Genomic DNA, 23,826 nt, shown 5'->3' on the forward strand with positions numbered 1-23,826 from the left:
GTAACTAAAGCTCGTGGGATTCTTCCGAAATATGTCCAAAAGATGTCTATCTCGTGGGATCGAACTCTGGTTTCTAAGGCTCGGGTGTGCGTGGGTGTGTGCATACATACATACATGTAGAACTGAATCACGCAACATTGAACGTGATGAATATATAAATAAAGGCAAATGCCACGAAGGAAAGTGGCCTGTGCCTTTATTTATACATACATACATACATACATACATACATACATACATACATACATACATACATGAATATCCTTTAATATTTGTTGAAGCTGTATTCATAAATATTTTAGGGGTGCAAAATGTATATTATAATCATAATAAACCCCTGAAATATGATTTTTTTTATAATTTAGGATTGATGATTGCCAGCCTTCTATCCAGCAGTGTTGAATGCGCTTCAGGCGGAATCTATAGGCCCATAAGTTCACTAAATTGAAAATTCTTCCTCATCCAGAATCGAAGGTGAGACAACTACGCATGAGCTGCGTGAAAGATTTTTAAAGATAAAGCTGCGTATATGATCTGAAAGTTTTCTTTTAATTAGATTATAATTTATACCATTCTTAACAAACTGTAATCGTTATGTATCTCGACTGTTGAATTCTACATAATGATATATACGTACCTTGCTTGGCAGTGCTTATACTGTATGTATGTATGTATGTATGTATGTATGTATGTATGTATGTATACTCGGTCAAACACATCGGCCTCTGACAATTGTTTGTCTCTCAGGCCATCTCTAAATCTACATCCATCCACCTTCGCTTCGGTCTTCCTCTTGCTCTTCCACCAGGAACCTCTGTCTACATCACTCTCCTCCCTTCTCACCACAAGGCCATACCACTGCAGTCTTCTTTCCTGGGTCTTCTTTGATATTTCTACGACTTTAGTAGTTCCTCTTATTCTTTCATTTTTGATCTTGTCCGTTTTTGCTACTCCACACATCCACCTGAGTATTTTCATCTCTACCGCATCCAATTTCTTCTCTTGCACTCTCTTTCCCGGCCATGTTTCTGCTCCATACATCAAAGCTGGTCTCACTACTGTCTTATACACTCTTCCTTTAACCGTTATGTTGATTCGGCGATCGCAAAGACACCTGACATCTTTCTCCAAATTTTCCATCCGGCCTGCACTCTGTATGTTATTTCTACATCCAAAATTTCCATCATCAGCCACTGTTGAACAAAGATGCCTAAATTTTTCTCCTCGCTTCAACCTTGTCCCTTCCATACTAATCTCGTGGTCTTGATCTTCATTAAAACTTAGGTATTCAGTATTCTTCCCACTAATATTTAATCCCTCTCTTCCAGTATCTTTCTCCATTGCTCTAGTTTTGACTCCACTACACCTCTGTTGGCGCTGCATAACACGATGTCATCAGCAAACAACATGCACCAGGGGGATTGATCTCTTAATCCTTGAGATAGCACATCCATTGTCAGGTCAAAAAGATATGGACTTAAAGCAGATCCGTGATGTAAACCAACTCTTACTGGTATCCATTCAGTTAACCCAACACCGCTTCTAACCTGCGTTGCTCCTTCATACATATCTTGGACGTACTGTACTTCTCCGTGTTCCCTTTACTTGCATATACCTCCATACCTCTTGGCGTGGGACTCTATCTGATGCCTTTTCCAGATATATGAATACAATATGCAGTCATTTTTGCTTTTCCCGGTGTTTTTCCATCATCTGTCGAAAGGCAAACACTGCATCTGTCGTTCCTCTTCCTGGCATGAAACCAAACTGTTCACCTACAGATGTTTCTTCTCTAATTCTTTGATCCATTATTCTTTCCCAGATTTTCATGGTGCGAGACATTAGCTTTATTCCCCTAGAGTTTGCACAATCTTGGATGTCACCCTTTTCTTTACAGATAGGCACAATAAAGCTTTCTTTCCATTCTTTTGGTATCTTTTCCTGACTGTATATTTTCTTTGCTAGGTCCCACATCATGTCAATTCCTTCTTCTCCCAGGCTCTTCCACACGTCTGCAGTAATTCCATCTGGTCCTATTGCTTTACCATTTTTCATCTTCTTCAGTGCCTTCTTTCCGTCAGCACGCTGTTATGTATACCTTGCCCAGGTAATAAATCAATCAGTACCCCGTTCTGTCTTCTTTGACCTCACAACATATATACCTCAATATTTGACGCTCTAAGGAGGTCATTTACTCTTGAGGGAACAAGGATACGTAGGTGGATTAATAATCAACTGAATATGGATACAATTATTTTTTTAGAATCTATAAATTGCGGTTGCGTGAACAAGGCATCATTTGCTGTTGAGGGAACCAAGGATACATTGGTGGATTAATATTCAGCTTAATATGGATCCGATTATTTTTATAGAATCTATGAATTGAGGTTGAGTGAACAAAAGTCATTTGCTGTTGAGGGAAACAAGGATACACTGGTGGATAAATATTCAGCTGAGTATGTTTTCGATTCTGTTTTAGGATCTTTGAATTGTGGTTGTGTAAACAAGATGTCGCTTACTGTTTAGGGAATCATGGATACGTTTGCTAATAAATATTCGGCAGAATGTGCGTCCAAATGTTTTAGAATCTTTGAATTGTGGTTGTGTGAACAAGATGTCATTTACTGTTGACAGAGGCAAAGACACGTCTACAGATAAATATTCAGCTGAATATGGATCTGATCATGTTTCAGGATTCTTGAATTGCGGTTGTGTGAGCAAGATGCCATTTGCTGTTGTGGGAACCAAAGATACACTGGCGGATAAATATTCAACTGAATATGGATCTGACTCAGTTTTAGAATATTTGAATTGCGGTTGTGTGAACAAAACTTCATTTACTGTTGAAGAAACCAAGGATACATTGGCAGATAAATATTAAGATGAATCTGAATCCGATTATGTTTTAGAATCTTTGAATTGTGGTTGTGTGAAGAAGACGTCCTTAACTGCTGAGGGAAGCAAAGATATGTTGGTGGATAAATATTCAACTAAATATGAATCTGATGATGTTTTAGAGTCTGAATTGCTGTTGTGTGAAGAAGACGTCATTTACTGTTGGGGGAACAGAGGATACGTTGGTGGCTAATACTGAACTGAATATGAATCTGATTATGTTTCAGTATCTTTGAATTGGCATTGTGTGAACAAAACATCATTTACTATTGAGGAAACAAAAGATACGTTGGTGGATAAATACTGAACTGAATATAAATCTGATTATGTTGTAGAATATTTGAAATGCGGTTTTGTGAACAAGGCGCCACTTGTTGGAAAAATATGCAACTCAGTTTTGATCCGATTATGTGTTCAAACGTTTGAATTGTGGGTGTGTGAACAAGACGTTGTTTACTGTTGAGGGAACCAAAGATATGTCGGCGGATAAAAATTCAGCTGAATATGGATCCGATTGTTTCAGAATCTTTGAATTGCGGTTGTGAAGAAGACGTCATTTGCTGTTGAAGGAACCAAAGATACGTTGGTAGGTAAACATTCAACTGAATTAAGATCCTATTGTTTTAGAACCTTTGAACTGCGGTTGCGTGAAAAAGACGTCAGTTGCTGTTTATCTGGTGCCCGCAATGGCCTCCTAACTTCTCGATCTCGTCACACTTCGGGTACGTTTTCTAATGCAAACTTTGAATCCGGAGGGGGAATAATGAACCAGCTGTTCCTTCCGTGATGGGGATCGAACTGCGGCTACCGAGACTCTTGTTGGCCACGATCGAACCCACACACGGTAGGATGAATCAGGATTAATAGAGTACACTGTTAATCCTGGGATGAATAAGGTTCACCTTCTTCGTTAATGGAACCTGTGTTTGGTCGAAAGAGGACAGTTTCCGATTATTTTCATAGTAGGGGTGGTGGGCTAGCCAGAGTGGGGAACTTGTTTATTACAACCCTGTCATTTTTCCCGTCCTAACAAGTATTTCTTTCATTTTCTTGTAACGTGATCATATCATTTCAATCTTTTTTTCCTCTATATTTATTGACTTTAGATGTTCTTTTAATATTCAGCTTTCTTTTCCTGTCTCTCTTTTTTTTCTTACATCCAACTTATCATTTACAAGCTAAATCCTACCTTTGCTTCAGTGATTTCTTGAGAACCATGTAACTGTTATATCATTGCTGGCCCAATCACTGTTTTATTCGCCCTGCCTTTAAGCTTTACATTATTTCTCCAACAGAAAGGGCAGTAGATGAATTATTTCCATTTTCTTTCTTTCTTGCTGCACTCTGTGTATAATGTCTTTATGCAATCAACCATTCTCTTTCAGTGTCAATCATGAACATCTAGCTTTATCCACCCTCTTCAGTCGTTTATTCTCTATGCAAACTAATTTGTACATTTCGATTTTCTTTCAAATTTAGATACTTTGTGTTCTTCAATATCCCTTCTCTATTCTTCTAATCTCTTTTTTTTTATTTCTTTCAAGCTTAGGTACTTTCTGTTGTTCCATAGCCTTTCTGCATTCTGATTTCTCTCTGTTTGTGCTGTATAATTGTAAATTTCGGAAAACATGCACTAGGGTGACTTATCCCTCATCCTACGGGACACCACATTTTTGACCTGGTCAAAGAGACAAGTTTCAAAGAATATTCTTTGTGCAGCCATGCTTTTCAGGAGTCACAAGGAAAAAAGAGGAATTTACAGTATATCTAGTACTGCCGTGTAGATGGTATAGTTTAGGAAGATCTGTATGCGTTAATCAATGATCTAATGGAATGACGATACCAGAAGTAGTAATAAGATCTAAAAAAAAAAAAAAAAAAAAAAACCTAGGCCTCAAGTTTTTGCCCAAAACTTAAAGGTGCATGTCAGCCACGGAAGACTTAACAAGGGACACTAATCAGAACATGACATAATGAAAGAATAAAAAATGTATATTCTTTTCAAAATACAGTAGACTGGTTTTAAAAAAAAAGTCTTGAAGGATTTACTTAACCGATCTTTATGCAGTTGAGGAAGAGGTAGGCTAAATATGTTTTGTAACAGTGAATTTATAATTGATGACAAGGTATTGGACTATTAGCAATCATACTTTGGGTATTTTTAAGGTTTGCCTTCATTTCCCCATAATTGGCACCATATAATCATTTTATGTGAATCTGCTAAGCAAGTCAACAATTATAGGTCTAAACTCTTAAGATGATGTCAATCCAAATAAAGTAGCATCACTTACACAAGCAAGAAGTGGTTCACAAAGTCAAATTTTATATCCTATTTATAAATGCATCTCAAACTCCCAGGCCCTAGTGACAACCAAACTGCAAACTATGAAAAAATACCTTCAGCACAGGCATTCCGACGTTTTGTTAACAAATCTTCAAAAACTAAATATATAGAAATCTGGCTGTAATTGGCGGGGCAAGAACTACAACTCTCTCTTTTAGCCAATTCTTCAACATGTGCCAATTTTTAACATGTGCAAAGAAACCCCCTTCTAACTAACTTACAAAAAAAAAAAAAAGCAGGCAACTCAAGAATTAAGCAGCTGTATTACAAAAATGGATTCACACATTCCTAAGCATCAAGGTCGGGTAAAAGTTTCTTAATTTTACGAGAGACAGGAAAACCAAACTAGCCAGTTGAGCTTCCAGAGACAGGACTTAGGAAACTGGGTCACTCTTTACTCTGCTTACTGGCTAACACAGCAGAAAACTTTGTTTGCCTTTTCCTTTGGACAGTGAGTGACAAATCCTAGTCTAAGCAAAGAAAGTTCTGTTGAATACAACAAAAGTACAGATTTAAAAGTATCCCAACGTTTGTGTTCCTGAGTTGTAGGCTACCTTAGTGGTTTTGCTTTTGATATAAAGAATGTATTAATTTTCACCTGAAACACAAATTCTCTGGGCAATAGCTCTAGGGTTTTATCTTGTAAACTTTCATTTACAAGAACATCTGAATCAATGTCCGTTGCATGTAACCAGTGTAGACCCGAGAGACAACTTTTTATTTACAACACCAGTTTACTTGAAGATTTATAAGTATCTTACAAGATTATGACAAATTTGGTAGATACTGGTCAGTTTTAAAAGCTCCGAAGTTTGAACTGAAGTCCAATGGTATATCACCAGAAAGATACTTCTGAAATTATGATAGTTCTTGTTTTTAGGTTCTTATGACGGACTTTTTCTCAAATAAGCTGCAGATAATCGGAAGAGTAGGGAGGTTTTTTTTCGTTTATATTTTCGTGTACTGAGCATTAGATTTAGAGCACAGCATTGTTCTACGGACTTGCGTATGCGTGGAATTTTTCAGATGAAAATTAATGCAGTTCTGTCAAATATGAGTTGTAGAGTGACGGAATATAAGCCAAAATGCTGAATTTATGCAAAGATAAACAATTCCACTTCTTATTCTTGACACAGCACAGTCCAGAAATTATTATCTGGATCACATCATAAGTTGTATTTGGGAAACAGTAACTGTCTGATTGTGATGTGTTAGAGGCAGAAGGAAACCAGTCGGACACTCCAGTGCTTTATTACACGTCCAATCAGTACAGAGGCGTGACTGCAAGTAAGGTGCAGGCAGCGCGGAAACATTGGCGCCAATTCTGCTCTCCTCCTGACCACATACATCACACACAATCAACCATCCTACATCCCCTAAGATTATGGCATGGCAGAATGGCAAAATATTAAATGAAAATAATAAGTAAACATGTATTAAATGCATATATATAGACAAAGAAAGCTGTAAAGGAAGATCCCATAGGACAAAAGCAATGGTTAACACTGAGTGTCACAACATACAAGGACATGCATGGCAACAATATATAGTACATGCATAAAATATGTTTGCACAACAGAATTTCTATCCAGTTCAGCTTACTGAAAACAAAAGATAAAATGAGCATAAGGGACAACAAAATGTAATTGTACAAGGTGACACAAGCACAAGCATGGGTTAACGCCGATATCACCCATGACATACTCGCCCATCCATGAGGTTGCACTGTGCGCCTTTTTGGACGAGGTGGAGCAGGTTCCAGGCTTGGGGAATGGCTGAGGACGTTGGGGTTGCCGTTTTAACACTTTCAGGTGCTTCCTGTTTCTAAGTGACACCCGACCGCTTCCATCCAACCTAATGAGATACTGTCAGTGGCCCTTAGACTCCACTACCAACCCAGATCGGTCCCAGGTTTTGGTTACAGGATCCTGCACTCTTACCCTGCAGCCTACAACCAGGGGTAGAAGCTCCCTGGTACCAGTATATGGTGGGGTCTCCTCTTGGGACTCTGCCATTCGTAGCTCCCTCTGCTGAATTATCTCATCCCAGTGTCTCTCCACCTTGTAATGCTGTCTGGGTGTTGGCACTCCATCTCTGAGCTGCCTGCCGATAGCGAGCTGTGCTGGGGACTTGTCAAACCCCTTAGGGGGTGTATTGAGGTACTGAAGAATTGCCAGGGATGCCTTGTTGCAATCGAGGCTGCCTCCTTTGCCTATGTTAGACCTGATGATCCTCTTGGCAGTCTTGACTGCTGCTTCCAGCCCTTCCATTAGACTGGGGGTAATGGGCTGACGACAGGCGTACCGTAACCCCCCATTTTCTGAAGAATGATGTGGTCTCTGCACTAATGAGGTTTGTGCCCCCATCTGTCGAGATTAGCTCTGGTGCTCCCCATCTTGTGAAGTATGTCCTCAAGACTGATATAATTCTTGATGACGTTGTGCCATGTGGGAAGTGTGCCACTTCCAGCCACCCGGTGAGCCTGTCTGCATAGGCCATGTACATATGGCCCTCCAACTGTAGCATGTCCACCACTGTCGACTGGAATGGGTATTCTGGGGTGGTGTGAGTACTAATGGTTCAGCAGGTTGTGATGGAGCATGTACATCACAAGAGGCACATCCATCCCTGTGGCTCTGCAGGTCGCCTTCCATCCCTGGCCAGTAAACTGATTGTCTAGCCCTGCGGAGCATGGAGTCTACCCCCTGATGTCCTGCATGAAGGCCTGTAATGACTTGACGGCGAAGTTCCTCTGGGATGAGCAGACGTGGGCATCCTTGTTCGTAAGTGTAGACTATCAGGTCTTCTACCATAGATAACCTGTCCCTAACTGAGTAAAACTGACGTAGGCAGGCCACCTCCTGTGCCTTCTGCGGGCACCAGTCATTTACTGCAACTTTAGCTGCCAGCAGTTGGTACACAGGGTCTTTAGAGGCTGCTTCTTTGACCCTCTCCTCATCCAGTATGAGGCATTCTTGCTCAAGGGCGGTGGCCGAAGCAGCGACAAGGGCAGCAGTCATATCCTCTTCAAGTTCAGAATCCTTGTCATCTGGTTCGCAACGGAGAGCAGGGAAGCGTGATAAGAAGTCAGCAGCGCAATTCCTCTTTCCTGGCAAGTATCTTACTTGGAACCTGTATTGTAGGGTCTTCTCCTTGAGACGGAAGAGTCTTGGGTTTAGTATATCCTTCAGCTCTCTATCACCCAGGAGCTTGACCAGCGGGCGGTGATCAGTCACGATCAGTAAGTTGGGGCAGCCCAACAGGAGTAGCCTGGCCTTCTTGAGACACCATGTGACAGCTAAGGCTTCTCCCTCAACAGCAGCATACCCAGCTTCAGCCTGCGACAAATGGCGGCTCCCACATAAGGCAATACGCCACCCACCCTTGCAGCAAAATGGGGCATCAGCCGAGGCACAAGCACAGTACTGCTGCAGGATGACAAACCCAATCCCATCCCTGCTCCAATCTGTTAGGGCCGCTGTAGGTCGGGGATTTGTCATAGTATACCAGCCCATCCTTGGCCAGCTTGCATATGGCTTCCTGTGCTTGGCGGAATCTCTCTTGTAGGTTGCTATCCCAGTACACATTCTTGCTTGTAGACTTCTTCAGGAGGTCTCTAAAGGGTTCCATCAGCGGGGCAGTGGCGAGGAAGGGTGCCAACTGGTTGACAAAGCCATACCATGACCTGATGTCAGTGACAGAGGGGTTGTCTGGCATAGGGAATCTCCGTATGGCAGCTAGACTCTCCTCTGTGGGCCTGTAGGAATCCCATCCCAGCTGGAATCCGACGAAGTTCACTTCTCTTTGGCAGAAACTGAATTTCTCTGGCTTTTAGCACACGTGTCCAAGAAATTATAGGTGTGCCAGAAGGCCTCCTCGACGCTGTTGTCATACAGAAGAGTATCGTCCACACATTTGTGTTTTTGGGGGATGTCCTTGATGGCGTCATCAAACCTCTTGGTGTAGGCATCTGAAGCTGAACAGTGTCCCATGGGTGTTCTTCTGTACCGGTAACGCCCCCAGGGTGTGATAAAGGTTGTGAGTCTGCGGCTCTCTTCATCTAACTCCACCTGGTGGAAGCCCCAATCGCATCTGCCACTGTCTTGAAGGAATGTAAAGGCACCCCAGAGATCATGTCGAAAGGAGCAGGGGTGTGATGCGTCTCTCTCCTGCAGGAGGCATTAAGGCGTTGAAAGTCCACAGTGCGGCGGGGCTGACCTGACTTCTTGGCAACAATGACCATCCTCGCACACCATTCTGTTGCTTCACCAGTGGGTACCTCCTCAATGATGCCCTTCTTGATGTCCTGGTCCAACTGCTTCTTCACTTCTGACTCCCAATGCTTTGGCACTGATGCTGGGGTGTGGCATGCATAGGGGGTTGCCCCGGCAGTAGGTGAATATGGTGCGGCTTGCCCTCCATGACTGGGAGGGGCTCCCTCTCTGTATTGAAAGTTGATGATGAAAAATGGCGCAAGAGCCACTGCTCCAACTTTGGGACGTTCTCCTCCACTGGTGGAAAGGGCATGGATGAGGGCTTGGGCAGGGATGGCCCAATGGGTGTGGGGACCTCATGCTCCAGTGCGATGCTCGCTGACACTGGTAGGTGGTGGGGAAAGGACTGGGGCACGAGGCCAAGGTCCTTACAAGCAGCCAATGAAAGGAAGCAAGACCTTGCAGACTTGATAAAATACACTTCTTGGACGGTTGTCCTGGCACCGTACTGAATGCGAAGAGGGGCAGTCCCCATACACTCCAATCGAACATTGGCAACATCACGTAGGCCCCTGCGGTTTTGTGAAAGGGCAGGTCTTTCAATGAGGGTCGACAGCAAAGTGGGGCCTGCAACACACACTTGGGCCCCCGTGTCTACCACAGCCTGTACAGGCTTGTGACCCATAGGCCTAGGCCCATGCACTGATGAGGACACTATCACTTGTATAGTAGGCTGCACACTGGGTTGTACCCGGTGGTGACCGCTCCCAGTGTTACTGACGAAGCAGGGCATCACTCACCATCTTCTTCTTGCTCCTACAGAACCGTTTCAAGTGGCCAATTTTTTGACAGCCATGACAAACACTATTTCTCGCCGGGCACAAGACCTTCCTTGGCTCATGCTGCACTCCACAGTTCCCACACATACGAGCATTGATGGAGACTGAGGACCTCTCACCACTCTTCACCGCTGCACACTCAGGGGGGCTGGGGTCTGTCTCCACATCGGCCGCACGTGGCTCTTGATGCCATGTGTCATGCTGGGGCATGGAAGCATCTTTGCGGCTGCCTCATATGTCGCACACACTGCCCCAAGGCATCTACACTACAAATGGAATCACACGACCTATAGAGGTCTCTTTTCAATATCTCATCCCTTAGACCTACCATAAGCTTCCTAATAAGCATATATTCGGACAAATCCCTATGACAGCTAGGACACTGGAAGCCACAATCCATGGCTTTTTGAGAGCACTTTGCAAAATATTCACTAATTGACTCCTCACGTCCTTGCATATACACAAAAACTCAGCCCAATGCACGGCCTGGTTCGAAGCACGCAGAACCATGGCCCCTATAGCATCCAAAGCCCTTCTGGAGACAAATTAGCCCACTGTGCATCACTATACCTGGCATCCAGTGTACGTTGCAACTCTGGGGTGCAGTGAAGCCTAATATGTTGAACTGCATCCGTTGGTTGAAGCTTATATGGCCTAAGCCACTGTGTCATGGACCGTTTCCAAGTCCTGAAGGAGGCCGACGACATTTCCAAAGCACACTTCTCTGGTAGTGGTGGGGCTGGGGCCCTGGGACTGCTCTGTAGACACAAGCCACTCGCCATTGTAGCCAAGCGGTCATTAAGGGCTTGCAACGCATCTCGCCCTTCGGCAACCACATGCTGAAGAGCTGGTGATCTTGGCGCTACTCCAACGGGAGTACTGTGGGCACCCCTGGAGGATCGTCGTGCCCTCCTTGTCGTGAAAGACGGTCTCCCTGGTGTAGACATCCTTATCCTTTTACAACATCCTACTCACTGCGCCATGTTAGAGGCAGAAGGAAACCAGTAGGACACTCCAGTGCTTTATTACACGTCCAATCAGTACAGAGGCGTGACTGCAAGTAAGGTGCAGACGCGCGGGAAACATTGGCGCCAATTCTGCTCTCCTCCTGACCACATACATCACACACAATCAACCATCCTACATGATGTTTTTTCAAATACCTAGATGTCATATAGTTATGCATATAATTTACCCGAAATCCTTCTTAAGATAAAAGCGCCATCACAAAGATCTACTTTTCACATCTTCTGCGATGTGCAGTTCAAGAGAACCAGTCACTGACTGCGGTCCCGTGGCCCTGACGTCCCGAGGTGAAGGCGAGAGAAGAAGAGCGCCAAACCTGAGGGACTCCCGGGAAAACGACGTTGTTACCACTTGTTGTGTCACATTTCTTACGCCGAGTTAAATTATCAAAAACATGAAGGACGAAACAAGTGTTTTAGAATATTCGGATGCGACCATCGAGTCACGAGGTGCATTGGTGGGTATAGGCCAGTGGTTATTTTATTCAAAATGTTATATTGGACTTGTGCTCTTAGGGGTAGGACTAGGCAGACCTACGTAGGCTAGGCTATATACCAGTCGTAGGCTTTACCCGCAGGCTAGAATGGTAGGGAGTTTCATCTTAGGCTTGTGATCCCAGGCGAAACTAGTCTGACCTCTATATTAGTCCGCCAGCTTACATTGTACGTAATCCTACAGTTTAGGTAGGGGCCCAAATTCAGTTCCTTTGTGTATGTTTGTTTACTTTCCTGTTTTCAATTTTTTGCTCGACAGATCTGCAAACAGAAGCAGGTATTTTGGTAGGACTAAGCAAGAGCCCCGCATCGGGTAGTACTTTGGAAATTGACTTTTCCTATAGTAGCGTAGGCCTATTTTGGTTGCTTATAAGGATTTACCATTATATTTTGTCAGTCGACTGTAATTAACCTCAGAAGTTGTATGCTTGCCATCCTGGAATGCTATTGCGCATGTGCAGTATTGTATGGGAGCTTTTGGTAAAACGTGGAGTTTCCTTGGTATTTCTAAGTAATAGAGACACCGCGGGTATTTAGCGAGAAATGGCAGTTTCTTATAGTATTTTGGTTGCTTATTTACAATTCAACGTTATTTTTTGGCGGTCGGCTGTAATTAACCTGTAATTGTCCCCTGAAGTACATCCAACAAGGGGTTTCCTAACGCCATCTTCACAAGACAGAGCATGGCTACGTCTGTTTCGAACGGTTCATATCCCGTCCGGCAAGTGCATTACCTTGGAAACTGGTTTTTTCCACACTTTTAGGGCCTCTGACACTGGTGGTGCATTTGTTTGTTGTCGGCCAAATGGAATGTCCCTTCGCCGTGTTTAGTACTGGCCTGGGGGGGTGAGTTACCCATACGTTAACAAGTTATTGCACCTGCCAGACGGGATATGAACCGTTCGAAACAGACGTACCGGTGCTCCGTCTCGTGAAGATCGCGTATGGAGACCACGGATTCCCATCGGGGTCCCCCTTACCGTAGGGTAGAGTTCAAAGGTAAATTGTAAGTTAATTACAGCCGAACGCCAAAAATTAACGTTAAATTGTTAATAAGCATCCAAAATACTATAAGAAACTGCCATTTCTAGCTAAATACCCGCCGTGTACCTATAACTTAGTTCTACCGTTTCGTTCACTGGGGCCGTCTGGGGGCCAGAGCCTTTCGACAAAGTAACACAGCCTGCTAGGTTAGGTTAGGTTGGGGTTTCCTGATGACTAATGCATGCCCGGAACCATTCCATAACAACAACGTAGCGGTCCGGTCTTTCTCCCAACGTTTCCAAAACCCCGCATTTCCAAAGGGCCCCCAACCATGCTGGGTAGACATGAAGTTAATAATAATAATTGACCGACAATAAACACCACCACCTTCATCAGCAACACTAAGAGCATAGGAAAAATCAATTTCCAAGGTAATAGTCTGCGCAGAGCTCTTGCGTACAAATACCGTAATAACCGTATAGGCCCCATTTGCTAAAAAAATTAGTGACCATTAGGCTGTTGTTGGGGAGTAAATGCAGAGTGAGGACTTGGGACTACTGCAGCAGGCATTTTAGTAGGCTAGCTGGTAAAACTGAAGACTACTACTGTGTGCCCTCAGGTTCTGTAACTATCAGCATACATGCAAAATGGGCACCGTGTTTAGTACCAGTCCCTTGGGGATGAACATACAAATATAAACAAAAGACTGTTGTTTTTAGGCTATATTGTAGGTACAAACAGAAGGCGTAAACATAAACAAAAATACAAGCTAAAGACTGTAAATATTACAGTCACTGACTGGCAGAAACAAAAACACAAGTTGAAGGTGGTAAACATTACGGTCACCGACTGGCAGGAACTTGGCCACAGTATTAGTGGCCTTCAGTTTTACTTGATAGAATGTAGAAAAGGGTGTATATAATAAAATGTAGGGGAGATAATTTGAGAAATTTACGGTCTTTTGCTTATGTTTTTACATTACCAAAAGCTCTGCAAGGTGCTAGCCAATGTTTAGTACTATCGTGCACAAAAGTCTGTTCCCTTAGCCGTCCAGAGAGTGAACACAAATCTGCTGACTATGAAACAACAAAGCAATTGTAACAGGCAGCTAATGGAAGACCCCACAGATGTCGCACCATAAGGGCATATGGGAACAGGAAGGAGGAGTGGGAAGCAGGTATTTTTCTCCATATTTTAATATTGTTAAGAAAGTGATCGTACAGGTTTTGTCGACGACGATACTAGGTTTGAGTGTAAAATGTGTAGTTAAGGAAATACATGAAATGAATACGAGAATAAAAGTGCTTAGGAAGTCAGTTTTCATGAATTAGTATTTCCTATAGATTATTGTATCTTATCAACAGATATGACTGTCCACAAGATCGATACAAAACATTTCAGCAACAGTGTTTACGGTGGTGTTCTATAATCTGCACTGGCATTTGTGCGTGTCCCAAGTCACCCCCTACCAAAGGTATACCCCTTACCGCGGCCGGCTGATGAAGAGTTAGAGGAATGTATTTCTGGTGATAGAAATTCATTTCTCGGTATAATGTGGTTCGGATTCCACAATAAGCTGTAGGTCCCGTTGCTAAGTAACCAATTGGTTCTTAGCCACGTAAAATAAGTCTAATCCTTCGGGCCAGCCCTAGGAGAGCTGTTAATCAGCTCAGTGGTCTGGTAAAACTAAGGTATACTTCACAGGTATGGGTAGCATCAGCCTTAAACCTTTGGTATAGACTGTTAAGTTAATTTAAAGTCAGCACCATAATATTGCTTGTGGATTAATAGTTTTCATGACCATAACATTCTACATTAACAATAATCACAATGGGGCAGGTGAAAGAATATTCATTTCACAGCGCATTTTCATTGCTGTAGCCTCATGCCACCAGCAAAACTGCCAAACAATACATACTGAAAAAATCATTCGCTAGTTACGTCTATTAGACTACCTCTTACCCAGAAATTCTCTCTCTCTCTCTCTCTCTTATATCAATTTTATCTCTGTGCTATCATTAATGTTTTTTCTCTGCTTCTTTCTTTCTGTCTTTTTTACTGAATATGAATTTACATTGGTGAGAGTATCTGAACCTTTCGTTTTGTATTAGTATTTCAAAACAATTACATACAGACACAAATTGTGTCTAAAAACTGGCGTTCGGTTGACTTCACCTTCACTACGGATGTTTGCCCAATCATGCAATATAACTAAATATAACAGATCTATGAATGTTTACATGAGGAGGATGCACCAGCAGCAGTTTCTGGTTGCTACCTCAATAACGTAAGTGAACTGAAAATTTTACTAATTTACTGCTATAAATGTTATTTTTTTTTTTTTATAAGAAGTGGCTTGCAGATTATAGAACACCACCGTAAACACTGTTGCTGAAAATGTTTTGTATCGATCCTGTGGACAGTTATGTCTGATGATAAGATACAATAATCTAAAGGAAATATTAATACATGAATACTGACTTCCTAAGCACTTTTATTCTCTTATTTACTTCACATATTTCCTCAATGCTCAAGAAAAATACCTGCTTCCTACTCCTTCCTGTTCCCATATGCCCTTATGGTGCGACATCTGTTTGGTTTTCCATTAGTACTTGTTCAGCAGATTCATGTTCACTCTGGATGGCTAAGGGAACGGACTTTTGTGCACGATAGTACCAGCCCCTCAGGCATGAGCATAAAATTAAATAAAAGATGGTAGGTTTCTCAAATTATCTCTGTAAATTGACATACACCCTTTTCTATTTTGTTCTATCATAAATTTCATTAGTAAATGATATCTCCATCCTGATAATTTAGGGAGCATTACACTTGGGACACTGCAAAGAATTGGGTAAAACACATTCATGAATGAAAACAAGAGTGTCTATGTGTGAGGAGGACAAAATATGGCATGGAATTCACCAATATATCCACAGTAATCCAGGAGTTAGAAATACATAGCTGAACCAAAGACATAATTACTGAAAACTTAATTTGGATTTTTCAAGGAACACCTAATTTCCAAAATCGTACATAATTTCTGAAACTTAAAACAAAACAACCAATCACTTTCAGCATTTTATGTTGATCCACAGTTCCAAGAGAAGACATTCCTGATCCATAAATCATACTCATCCATAATGCACTCATACAGACAAAATCTGATCAGCTCCAGATTATGACAGTGTTAACATAAGTAACTTAGAACAATTTCAAGAGCGTCCATGAAAGATGCCTACTTTTTCGTCATTTTCTTGGTAATTATTACAATTTCTCAAATGATCTCACCTGTATTGCATTATATACGCCGTTTTCTGTATTGTTCAGCCAAAAAATTTCATCAGTAAACAATAACTCCATGCAAGACTCTACCGTAGAATTACCGTGCCTTTATTTGTGATATTCACTGTCACTGCCCTTTTGCACATAGGCTAACCTGGTATGTACCAAATTAGAGGGGCATGGTAGTAGTCACAATTTTACAAATTTTTAGGTTTCTGTAAAAGAAAACTATTGAGGTGACTTTGTCCATCCGCACTTTTTCTGTCTGCCCTCGGATCTTAAAAACTGCTGAGGCCAGAGGGCTGGAAATTGGTATTTTTATAAATATAACTTACCAAGTAATTACATTGCATATAGTTTCCACTCGCCGGCAGCTGGCTACGACAGTGTTCAGTTGTGAACATTCAGCTTAAATTTTGGCTTTCATTGCTTTTCCTTTCGAGATTCTTCTTTGGGTGAAACACTGGTAGCCTACGGCTTTTGTGTTTGTTAGGTTCTCTCTTAGCGAGACCGTTAATTTTCAATTTAGGATGCTTTTTCTTCAATTTGATGTACATTATAACTCAATTGTTGATTTCTTAGACTTAGCCTAGTATGTCTGACTCTAGTGCTTCTAGCCTACGCTATTTCAGCAAAGACTGCAATACTAGGCTCACTAAAGAGAAATATGACTCACTCTATGTGTGTAGAATGTAGAGGAGAAGAGTGTTCAGTTGATCAAACGTGACGAATGTTCAGAGCGGGATGCTAGAAAACGCAAGGTTTTGGGGTCTCATTTAACGAAATTAGACAGAGACAGGAAACTTAAGGCTAGAGCCGAAAAACAGACAGTAGATAGCAAGACCGTAATTAATTCTGCTGATGATGATATTCCTGCTTTACCTTTACCTGCTCCCGCTCTGTCACCTGTTCCCAGTTCTTCTACTATTCAGCCTACTCCTTTACCCGGCTCCCTCGTTTCCAAACCCGACTCCCTCGCCAGCCTCGAGTCAAAACTCGTACGTAATTTTGATGTCAAAATGGGGTTAATTGTGGATACTGTGACCCAGTTGGGTGCTGCAGTGCATGTCCTTATGGACAAAGTGGAAAAAAGTGCTAGTGTTAGTGAAGTGTCAGTGGAGATGGCGGCTGCTCTTCACGCCGATGCTCTGAGGTAAAGGTCACTGGCGTACTCCCCTACACCTGGGAACAGTCATACCGGAGGCCCAAGTGAGGTCGGTGGGGTCTGCCCACAGGCAGTTGTTGCCTCAGTCGGACCTGTTGCAACCTCTCATGTCGGGGCAAAGGATAGCCTTTAGAAAGGCATCCAAATGGAAATGAGTAGGCTATCCTAGAGTTCCAAGGCTTCCAGCCCTGAGAATAGGTGCCACTGGCGCTTCATTGATGAATCGCGGCCACTGAAAAGGCCCACAGCAGACATTGTCTGTTCCCCTTCAGTGCCTTACAAGAAATTTAAGGAGCCCCTGCAGCAGCCTTCTTGTAGTTTCTGGGATTCCCCAGAATGCTTTTCTCCAGTGTATCCTGCGCATGATACCAAGCATTCGTCTGCTCCGAGAGCTTCTCATTGTCTCACGAGCGCCCAGTAGTGTCAGAGCAACCAATAGCACCTGAGCTCCCAGCAACGCCCGGACACTCGGCAGTTCCCAAGCGCCCGTTAACCCCTGAGCACCCGTAAGCGACATTTCCTCCAGTTACGCCTGAGCGCCCATCATCGCACAAGCGCTCTTCAGCGCCCAAGATTCCAGCTCAGACGCCTTCTGCAGACACAACAGACCCATCACCAGCTCCCATTCAGTGTCAGCTGGGAGAAATCTTAAATTTACTCAAGAGAGAACCCTCTTCAGCCCAGGCCCCTCAAGATTTGCTTCTATCCCTGTTTCGTTGGAGGATGAAGGTGAAGTTGATGAAGTGGATCAGGGCTCCCCTCCGACAGCTTATGCAGCTCTATTGACGTACTTGCTGCAGAACATTTCGGGATTCTTCTTGCCTTCAGCCCCGACCTCCCTGGCTTCGACGTTTCTCATCAGTAACATGCCTTCCAACTCCTCCAAGTTACCGAAGATGGTGCTTTCATCTTCCGCTAGGAAGGCTCTCAGTGATCTTGATGGCTGGCTCTCAGAGAAGAGAGAGCAGGGGAGGTCTTTCTTCAGCTATCCTCCCTCTCGTCTTGTGCACTGGAGGTATTCTAGGTATTCTTTGTATGAGACCAGAGAAGCTCCCTCACTGGGAGTGGCTACCTCCTCCCAGGGTGACTTCTCAGGACATTGACTTGTCTAGGAGGCCAGCCTTTGCCACCGCTAAGGTGATGTTCTCCCCCACAGAACTTGGCCACCTTTTGAAGAACTTGTTCAGGATTTCTGAAGTTTTAAGCTTTTTAGAACGCAAATACAGGGGGTTTACTGTAGTTTCAAAATGCAGATTTTCATTTACCATTTGTTGTGCTTGCAGTAGTGGCATTGTATGTAGGGTGAAAAAATGAGCAATTTTTCTGTAAGTAGTGAAATTAAGTTAGGCCAGAGTATAGTATAGTCTAGGATTAAGGTTGCATATTATGAGGCATAAGAATGCTGCCATAAATAAAGTTTTCTATTACAAAGAACCAGTTATAGAAAAGAATGTTATAGAAGGGAGAGGTGTGCCTTACCCATATACTGTACAAGCTAGAGCATTTTATATTTAGTCCTACCACAACTGCCCTGCTCCACCTTTGTGCTTTATTTTAGTTGAATGAGAAATGAGTGCAACGGTTGATTACTAAGGGATACTCCCCCATTCATCCCCATCTCCCTGTTAACCACCTTGTTGCCAAGTCTTGACCAGTTTTCAGCTCATTCTGAAAGATTCTCCCATATAAAAGGCTCAGGTTTGTATGCCTAGGAAAAATAAAAATTCTCATTCAAAATTTTTTTATGTTAATGGAGGATTTTTATTATTACATTGCTTTTTTTATTTTTATAAGTCTTTGGTTTGTTCGTAAATGATGTTGACTAGGAATTTTTTTTCCAGGTGCCTGTTCGTCTGAAATTAAGTGACCAGGGTGTAACATTTCGTAACGTAAAGACAGGAAAAGTGGAATCATTTGCTGCTGCTGACATAGAAGTAGTGAATTGGCAGAGGTTAGCTGGTGGCTATGGACTTCGAATCTTTACAGAAAATGGAAATCTCTATAGATTTGGGGGTTTTAAGGAATCAGTAAGTTTAGTAACTGCTATAATTTTGATGTCATTTTGATTGTGAATTACGCATCAGTTGATGCCTTTGTTTTGGAAAGTAAATAATTGTAATATTTATCCTTAGCCTCTTTAATGAGGTTGCTGTATGAAAGCTCATTAATTTGGGTCAATTGTTGTAACATTCATATTTCTTTATTTATTACACTTAAAGGAACAGTCAAAACTGGAGAAGTTTGTAAAGACCACATATGGCAAAGTTATGACTGACAAGGAGTTTTCTGTAAAAGGATGGAACTTTGGAGCAGCCAAATTTGAAGGAGCATCTCTCTCCTTTGATGTCAGTTCAGTTCCAGCTTTTGAAATCCCATTAAATCATGTCTCTGGCTGCACAACAGGCAAAAATGAAGTCACCTTAGAATTCCATCAGGTATTGTTATATTTATTGAGAGTGGTTATATTTATTGTGGATTTAGACTTGGTATTACTTTTCATGATTGGGTATTACTTCGTACTGTAAAGGGATAAAGACTGAATTGAACATGGGGTTTTTCTTACATCAAGGTTTGTCAACTTGATAGGAGTAGAAAGTGATGGAAATGTAATGCAAATGACAAGATGTCAAAGTTCTGCTCGTTGATTTTACATTTAGGAGAGATGAAAAGTTTTTTGTCACTATTAAGTTTTTTTTTTTTCCTTGGTTTAAGCATGCCTTCTATGTTTTAAAGATAGGAATTTGCATTAAGGTTTGAAATGTGTGATTTGTATCAAAAGTGCTAGATGAAAATGATCTTACGGTTATGAGTAATCTGTTTTAAGGAATTAGTAATGAAAATTATTTATATCTGTTTCCATAGCATGATGATGCTTCCATCAACTTAGTCGAAATGCGATTTCACATTCCTTCATCAGAACTTGCTGGTGAAGATCCAGTCGAGAGCTTCCAGCAGCGTGTTATGGCCAAGGCTTCAGTCATAACAGCTACTGGAGATGCTCTTGCTATCTTCCGTGAGGTTCAGTGTCTCACACCCCGGTAAGATACAGAAAATTTTGTATTGTGAAAAATATTGTTTACTTCCCTGTTTACTTTTGAATATTTTCCTTTTGAATATGATATTTTATTCTGATAGTTGTATTAATAGTGATTGTTTAATTTTATTTCAGTGGTCGCTATGATATTAAGGTGTACCCATCATTTATTCAGCTTCATGGTAAAACATTTGATTTCAAGATTCCTATTCAAACTGTTCTTCGATTGTTCCTGCTGCCCCACATGGATCAGCGACAGCATTTCTTTGTGGTTAGTGTTGCTAATTAACCCTTGTTTTAACGTAGATGCACTAATTTTTTATGTGTGGAAGCCTTAAGTAATTGGAAGTTCCGTGGATTCTACTATAGAAGGTGTCAGCTGATCTGTTATCGAAAAACTGTCTTTAATAAACATTCTGTCGTGGCAACACTGCTGATGATACCTGCTTAATTCCATCTTATGAGAATATACTCAAAGAGACTTTGAATTTATACCAAAGAACTTGTAAGTAAGTCATGGGATTGTACAAAAAAAAAAAAAACTTAATAATAAGTACTGTATGCCCTTTTCAGTTACTACAGATATACAGTACCATGGCTGTAATAAGATGAAAACTGAGTACTTAAATAGCATCAAAGAGCAACTTTACATTAACTCCTCTGGAGAAGAGGAACGTGGACAAAAGGCTTGAAGTTGTTACTTTACACTCGTTACAGTTCAACTTCAATGCAGCCATTTTTATTATTATTCTGAAGATGAAACCTGTTCATATGGAATAAGTCATTGACTTGAAATTCAAGCTTTCAAAGAATATGGTGTTCATTAGGAAGAAGTAAGAGGAGGTAAAGGGAAATACTGCACAAAAGGAAGAGAGCCCACTGATTAAAAAAAAATTCATTATTAAATAGATAAAAATGTATTAAAATGCAATGAGAATAGTATTAGGGTAGTACAGTAATGCATTGCATCTTAGCTTGAACTTCTGAAGTTCCAATTGCACAATGTCCTCTGGGAGGCTGTTCCACAGTCCAGTGGTGTGAGGAATAAAGGACCTCTGGAACTGAGAAATTCGACAGCGAGGCACGTTTACTGCATATTGGTGCTGCCGAGCAACTTATGAAAAAGTGACAAACCAGAGACCATCCGTCGATGGTCCAAGCCATAACTGATACTATTAGGAAACAGAAACTTACCACCATGAACCACTCTATCTAAGAGAGATAAATGTCTGGCAGAAGCAGACATCCACACTGGCGAGCAGTTTTCTAGTAAAGGAAGCACAAATGACCTAAAACCAGTTGCATTGATTTTATAACTGTTGTAAATATATGAGGCCTTATGAACAATACCTACTTTCGTGCTGCATTTGCTGAAGCATTCATTAGATGTTTTTCAAAAGTTAGATGTGAATCAGAAGTTACACCTAGCATAGTGAAAGTTTCCGACTCATTCAGCAAAGTTCCATCCGTGAACTAAGTGTGTGTTTTGACATAGCAATTGATTTATTGCCCTGAGTTTTAATTCATAGTTCTTATCATGCATGTCAACAATTTTAAATTTAGTTTGGGCATGCAATTAGTCATCTCAAACACTCCCTATTATATAAGCAACACAAATGCACAAATGTTAAGATGATCCCTAACCTTGGCACTCTACAATGTAACGCTCCAGGATGATGGATGTATGACAGCAAGTTCAGTTTCGCATCCATGATTCAAGTGTTCTGCTTGCAACTTCCTGTTGTTTTGCCTAATTCGCTAGGAGATCAACAATACCTCCAAACTAAGTTCCAACAACTTGCATTAGGTTCCTACTCAGTCCTCCAAACTAAGTTCCAACAACTTGCATTAGGTTCCTACTCAGTCAAGAAGTGGTGCCTAGGAGCTCCATTTCTTTTGACTTGTGAGGAGTGGCAGATGTAAGCAGTAGCTGCTGCTGCTGTAATTACCAGTTCATCCATAACCCAAGGAGAGTATTATGTGGATCTTCAGACAGTTTCAGGAGTCTCAGTGTCCAAATAGGCACTCCTTTGATAGCAACGATACCAAGGTAGTGCCATGGTTACACTATCCTTCTCCAGAGACTTTTCATTCTTAGGAACGTTGACCAGGGCGGCAGTCTCCTACACTTCCTTTCTTGGGATGTAAGCACAGTTCTTTTTAGACTTTAAAGAGTCTCAAGATCCAAGATAGACACTCCTTGGTGTGATAGCAACAACACCACAGTAGTGCCATGGTCAACAAAAGGTCCTAGTGTCCTTTCATCTCCTCTATTGCATTGCAAGTACACGAGCAGACAGAAGAACATTCAGTGCAGTGGCCAACCATACATCCCGAGCAAGATGGATGCCATTACAACATTTATTCACTGAAGTCAGGAGATAAAGACAGTTGATCTTGGCACCTTGACTACCAGATTCATTCAACCTCTGTTGAACCTTGATCATAATCCTTCTTTCTTGACTTACTAAAGTTGGCGCTGTTCTGTTCTGTCTTCTCGCACCTTTGAGTAAAGTAAGACATCTTTGGTGCCCATTTGCATCTGGAAGCTTACACCTTTCGTCATTCTACATGTTTCAGAAGTGTTCAGTGAGGTGGATCATTCCACTTGCTTGGTCTTGTGGTTCCAATGACTAGTTTTTGCCTCTGTAAAAACTAGTCTTTCAACCCAGTGCTAACGACTTGTTCGTTACCTTCGAGTTGGCCGAGAAATGGTGTCCAAATTGTCATTTCTCAAACAAGTGAGATGGTGAAATGAGCATACCCCGCAACTTCTTGGTGGACATCAGTACTTTTCGGACCAGATCTTTTGAGGCCAGGGTCATTGGTCTATCCATCGCATTCAGGAAGAACCTGTCGGTTGAGTACTAGGATGGAATGTAATCATGCAGATCACATTCATCTTTTACCTTGGGACGTTGCCCATAGGTCCTTGGACTCCTTTTCCTTGGATCCTATGATGGATATTCAACAAGTTATTTAGTTCACCCAGATCTTAAGGGGCAGGTTGCATATCGCCTAAGGTGTGCAGCTGATAGGAGAGGTGTGTGGGACTGGCCTCCTCCCTTTCTGTTGTCTTCCTTCCTCTTCCAGTGGGCAGAGGAACAGTGAACAAGCCGTCGCGTGCTGGACTGGCATGCAAGCAGGTGAGCTAGGTGACTGAGTATCTTATGTATGATCTTAACTATTTTAATTAGTAAATGCAAATCCTCCCATCTCTCTAGCAAGGGGTGAGAGGGACTGACTGTGAGCAAACCAGTTGGTTTTTCTTAGCTTTATAGTATCCGACACTGTGGGTTCATCCAAACCATTTTGAATCAAGGATATTACATTCCTTTAATTCAAAATGCCCAGAAGTCTGACAATTGTTCATCTCTATTGTTCAATAGATCAGAGGTATGGTCTCCTTTCTTTTGCTCTTTCACAACCAGGAAGAGAGTACCCAGGTGAGCCGAACTACTGGTCAGTTCAGAGATATACGTGGAATCTTCCCTCCAAAAGTAAATCTCCCGAGTGTAAAGACTGAGGGTTTGTATTTGTGTAGGAACA

At 42.0% G+C, this 23,826-nt stretch overlaps 2 protein-coding genes across 3 annotated transcripts in view; one reads left to right on the top strand and one right to left on the bottom strand.

The window, feature by feature from the left end:
- Window positions 1-7,650: 7,650 nt before the first annotated feature.
- LOC136851477 (uncharacterized) lies at window positions 7,651-8,739 on the bottom strand. Its single transcript, XM_067125585.1, has one exon. The coding sequence runs from the start codon at window positions 8,737-8,739 to the stop codon at window positions 7,651-7,653; it is 1,089 nt and encodes a 362-aa protein (XP_066981686.1).
- A 2,812-nt stretch (window positions 8,740-11,551) lies between these two features.
- Ssrp (structure specific recognition protein) overlaps window positions 11,552-23,826 on the top strand; it is a 118,442-nt gene continuing 106,167 nt past the window's right edge. Inside the window, exons 1-5 of one of the 2 annotated variants that reach the window (XM_067133971.1) lie at window positions 11,552-11,775; window positions 19,085-19,270; window positions 19,463-19,678; window positions 20,106-20,281; window positions 20,413-20,548. In XM_067133971.1, the coding sequence (XP_066990072.1) occupies window positions 11,713-11,775; window positions 19,085-19,270; window positions 19,463-19,678; window positions 20,106-20,281; window positions 20,413-20,548 (777 nt within the window). In that variant the 5' untranslated portion in view covers window positions 11,552-11,712. Of the gene's footprint in view, window positions 11,776-13,928; window positions 13,974-19,084; window positions 19,271-19,462; window positions 19,679-20,105; window positions 20,282-20,412; window positions 20,549-23,826 lie in introns of those variants that run through there. The other variant, XM_067133982.1, reaches the window with a different exon arrangement.

The sequence above is a fragment of the Macrobrachium rosenbergii genome, chromosome 3 (genome assembly GCF_040412425.1).
Source record: "Macrobrachium rosenbergii isolate ZJJX-2024 chromosome 3, ASM4041242v1, whole genome shotgun sequence".
Lineage (NCBI taxonomy): Eukaryota > Metazoa > Arthropoda > Malacostraca > Decapoda > Palaemonidae > Macrobrachium > Macrobrachium rosenbergii.

What these genes read in the sequence shown, in the direction of transcription:
- LOC136851477 (XM_067125585.1), bottom strand. Translation starts at nt 8,739, where the DNA reads ATGACAAATCCCCGACCTACAGCGGCCCTAACAGATTGGAGCAGGGAT.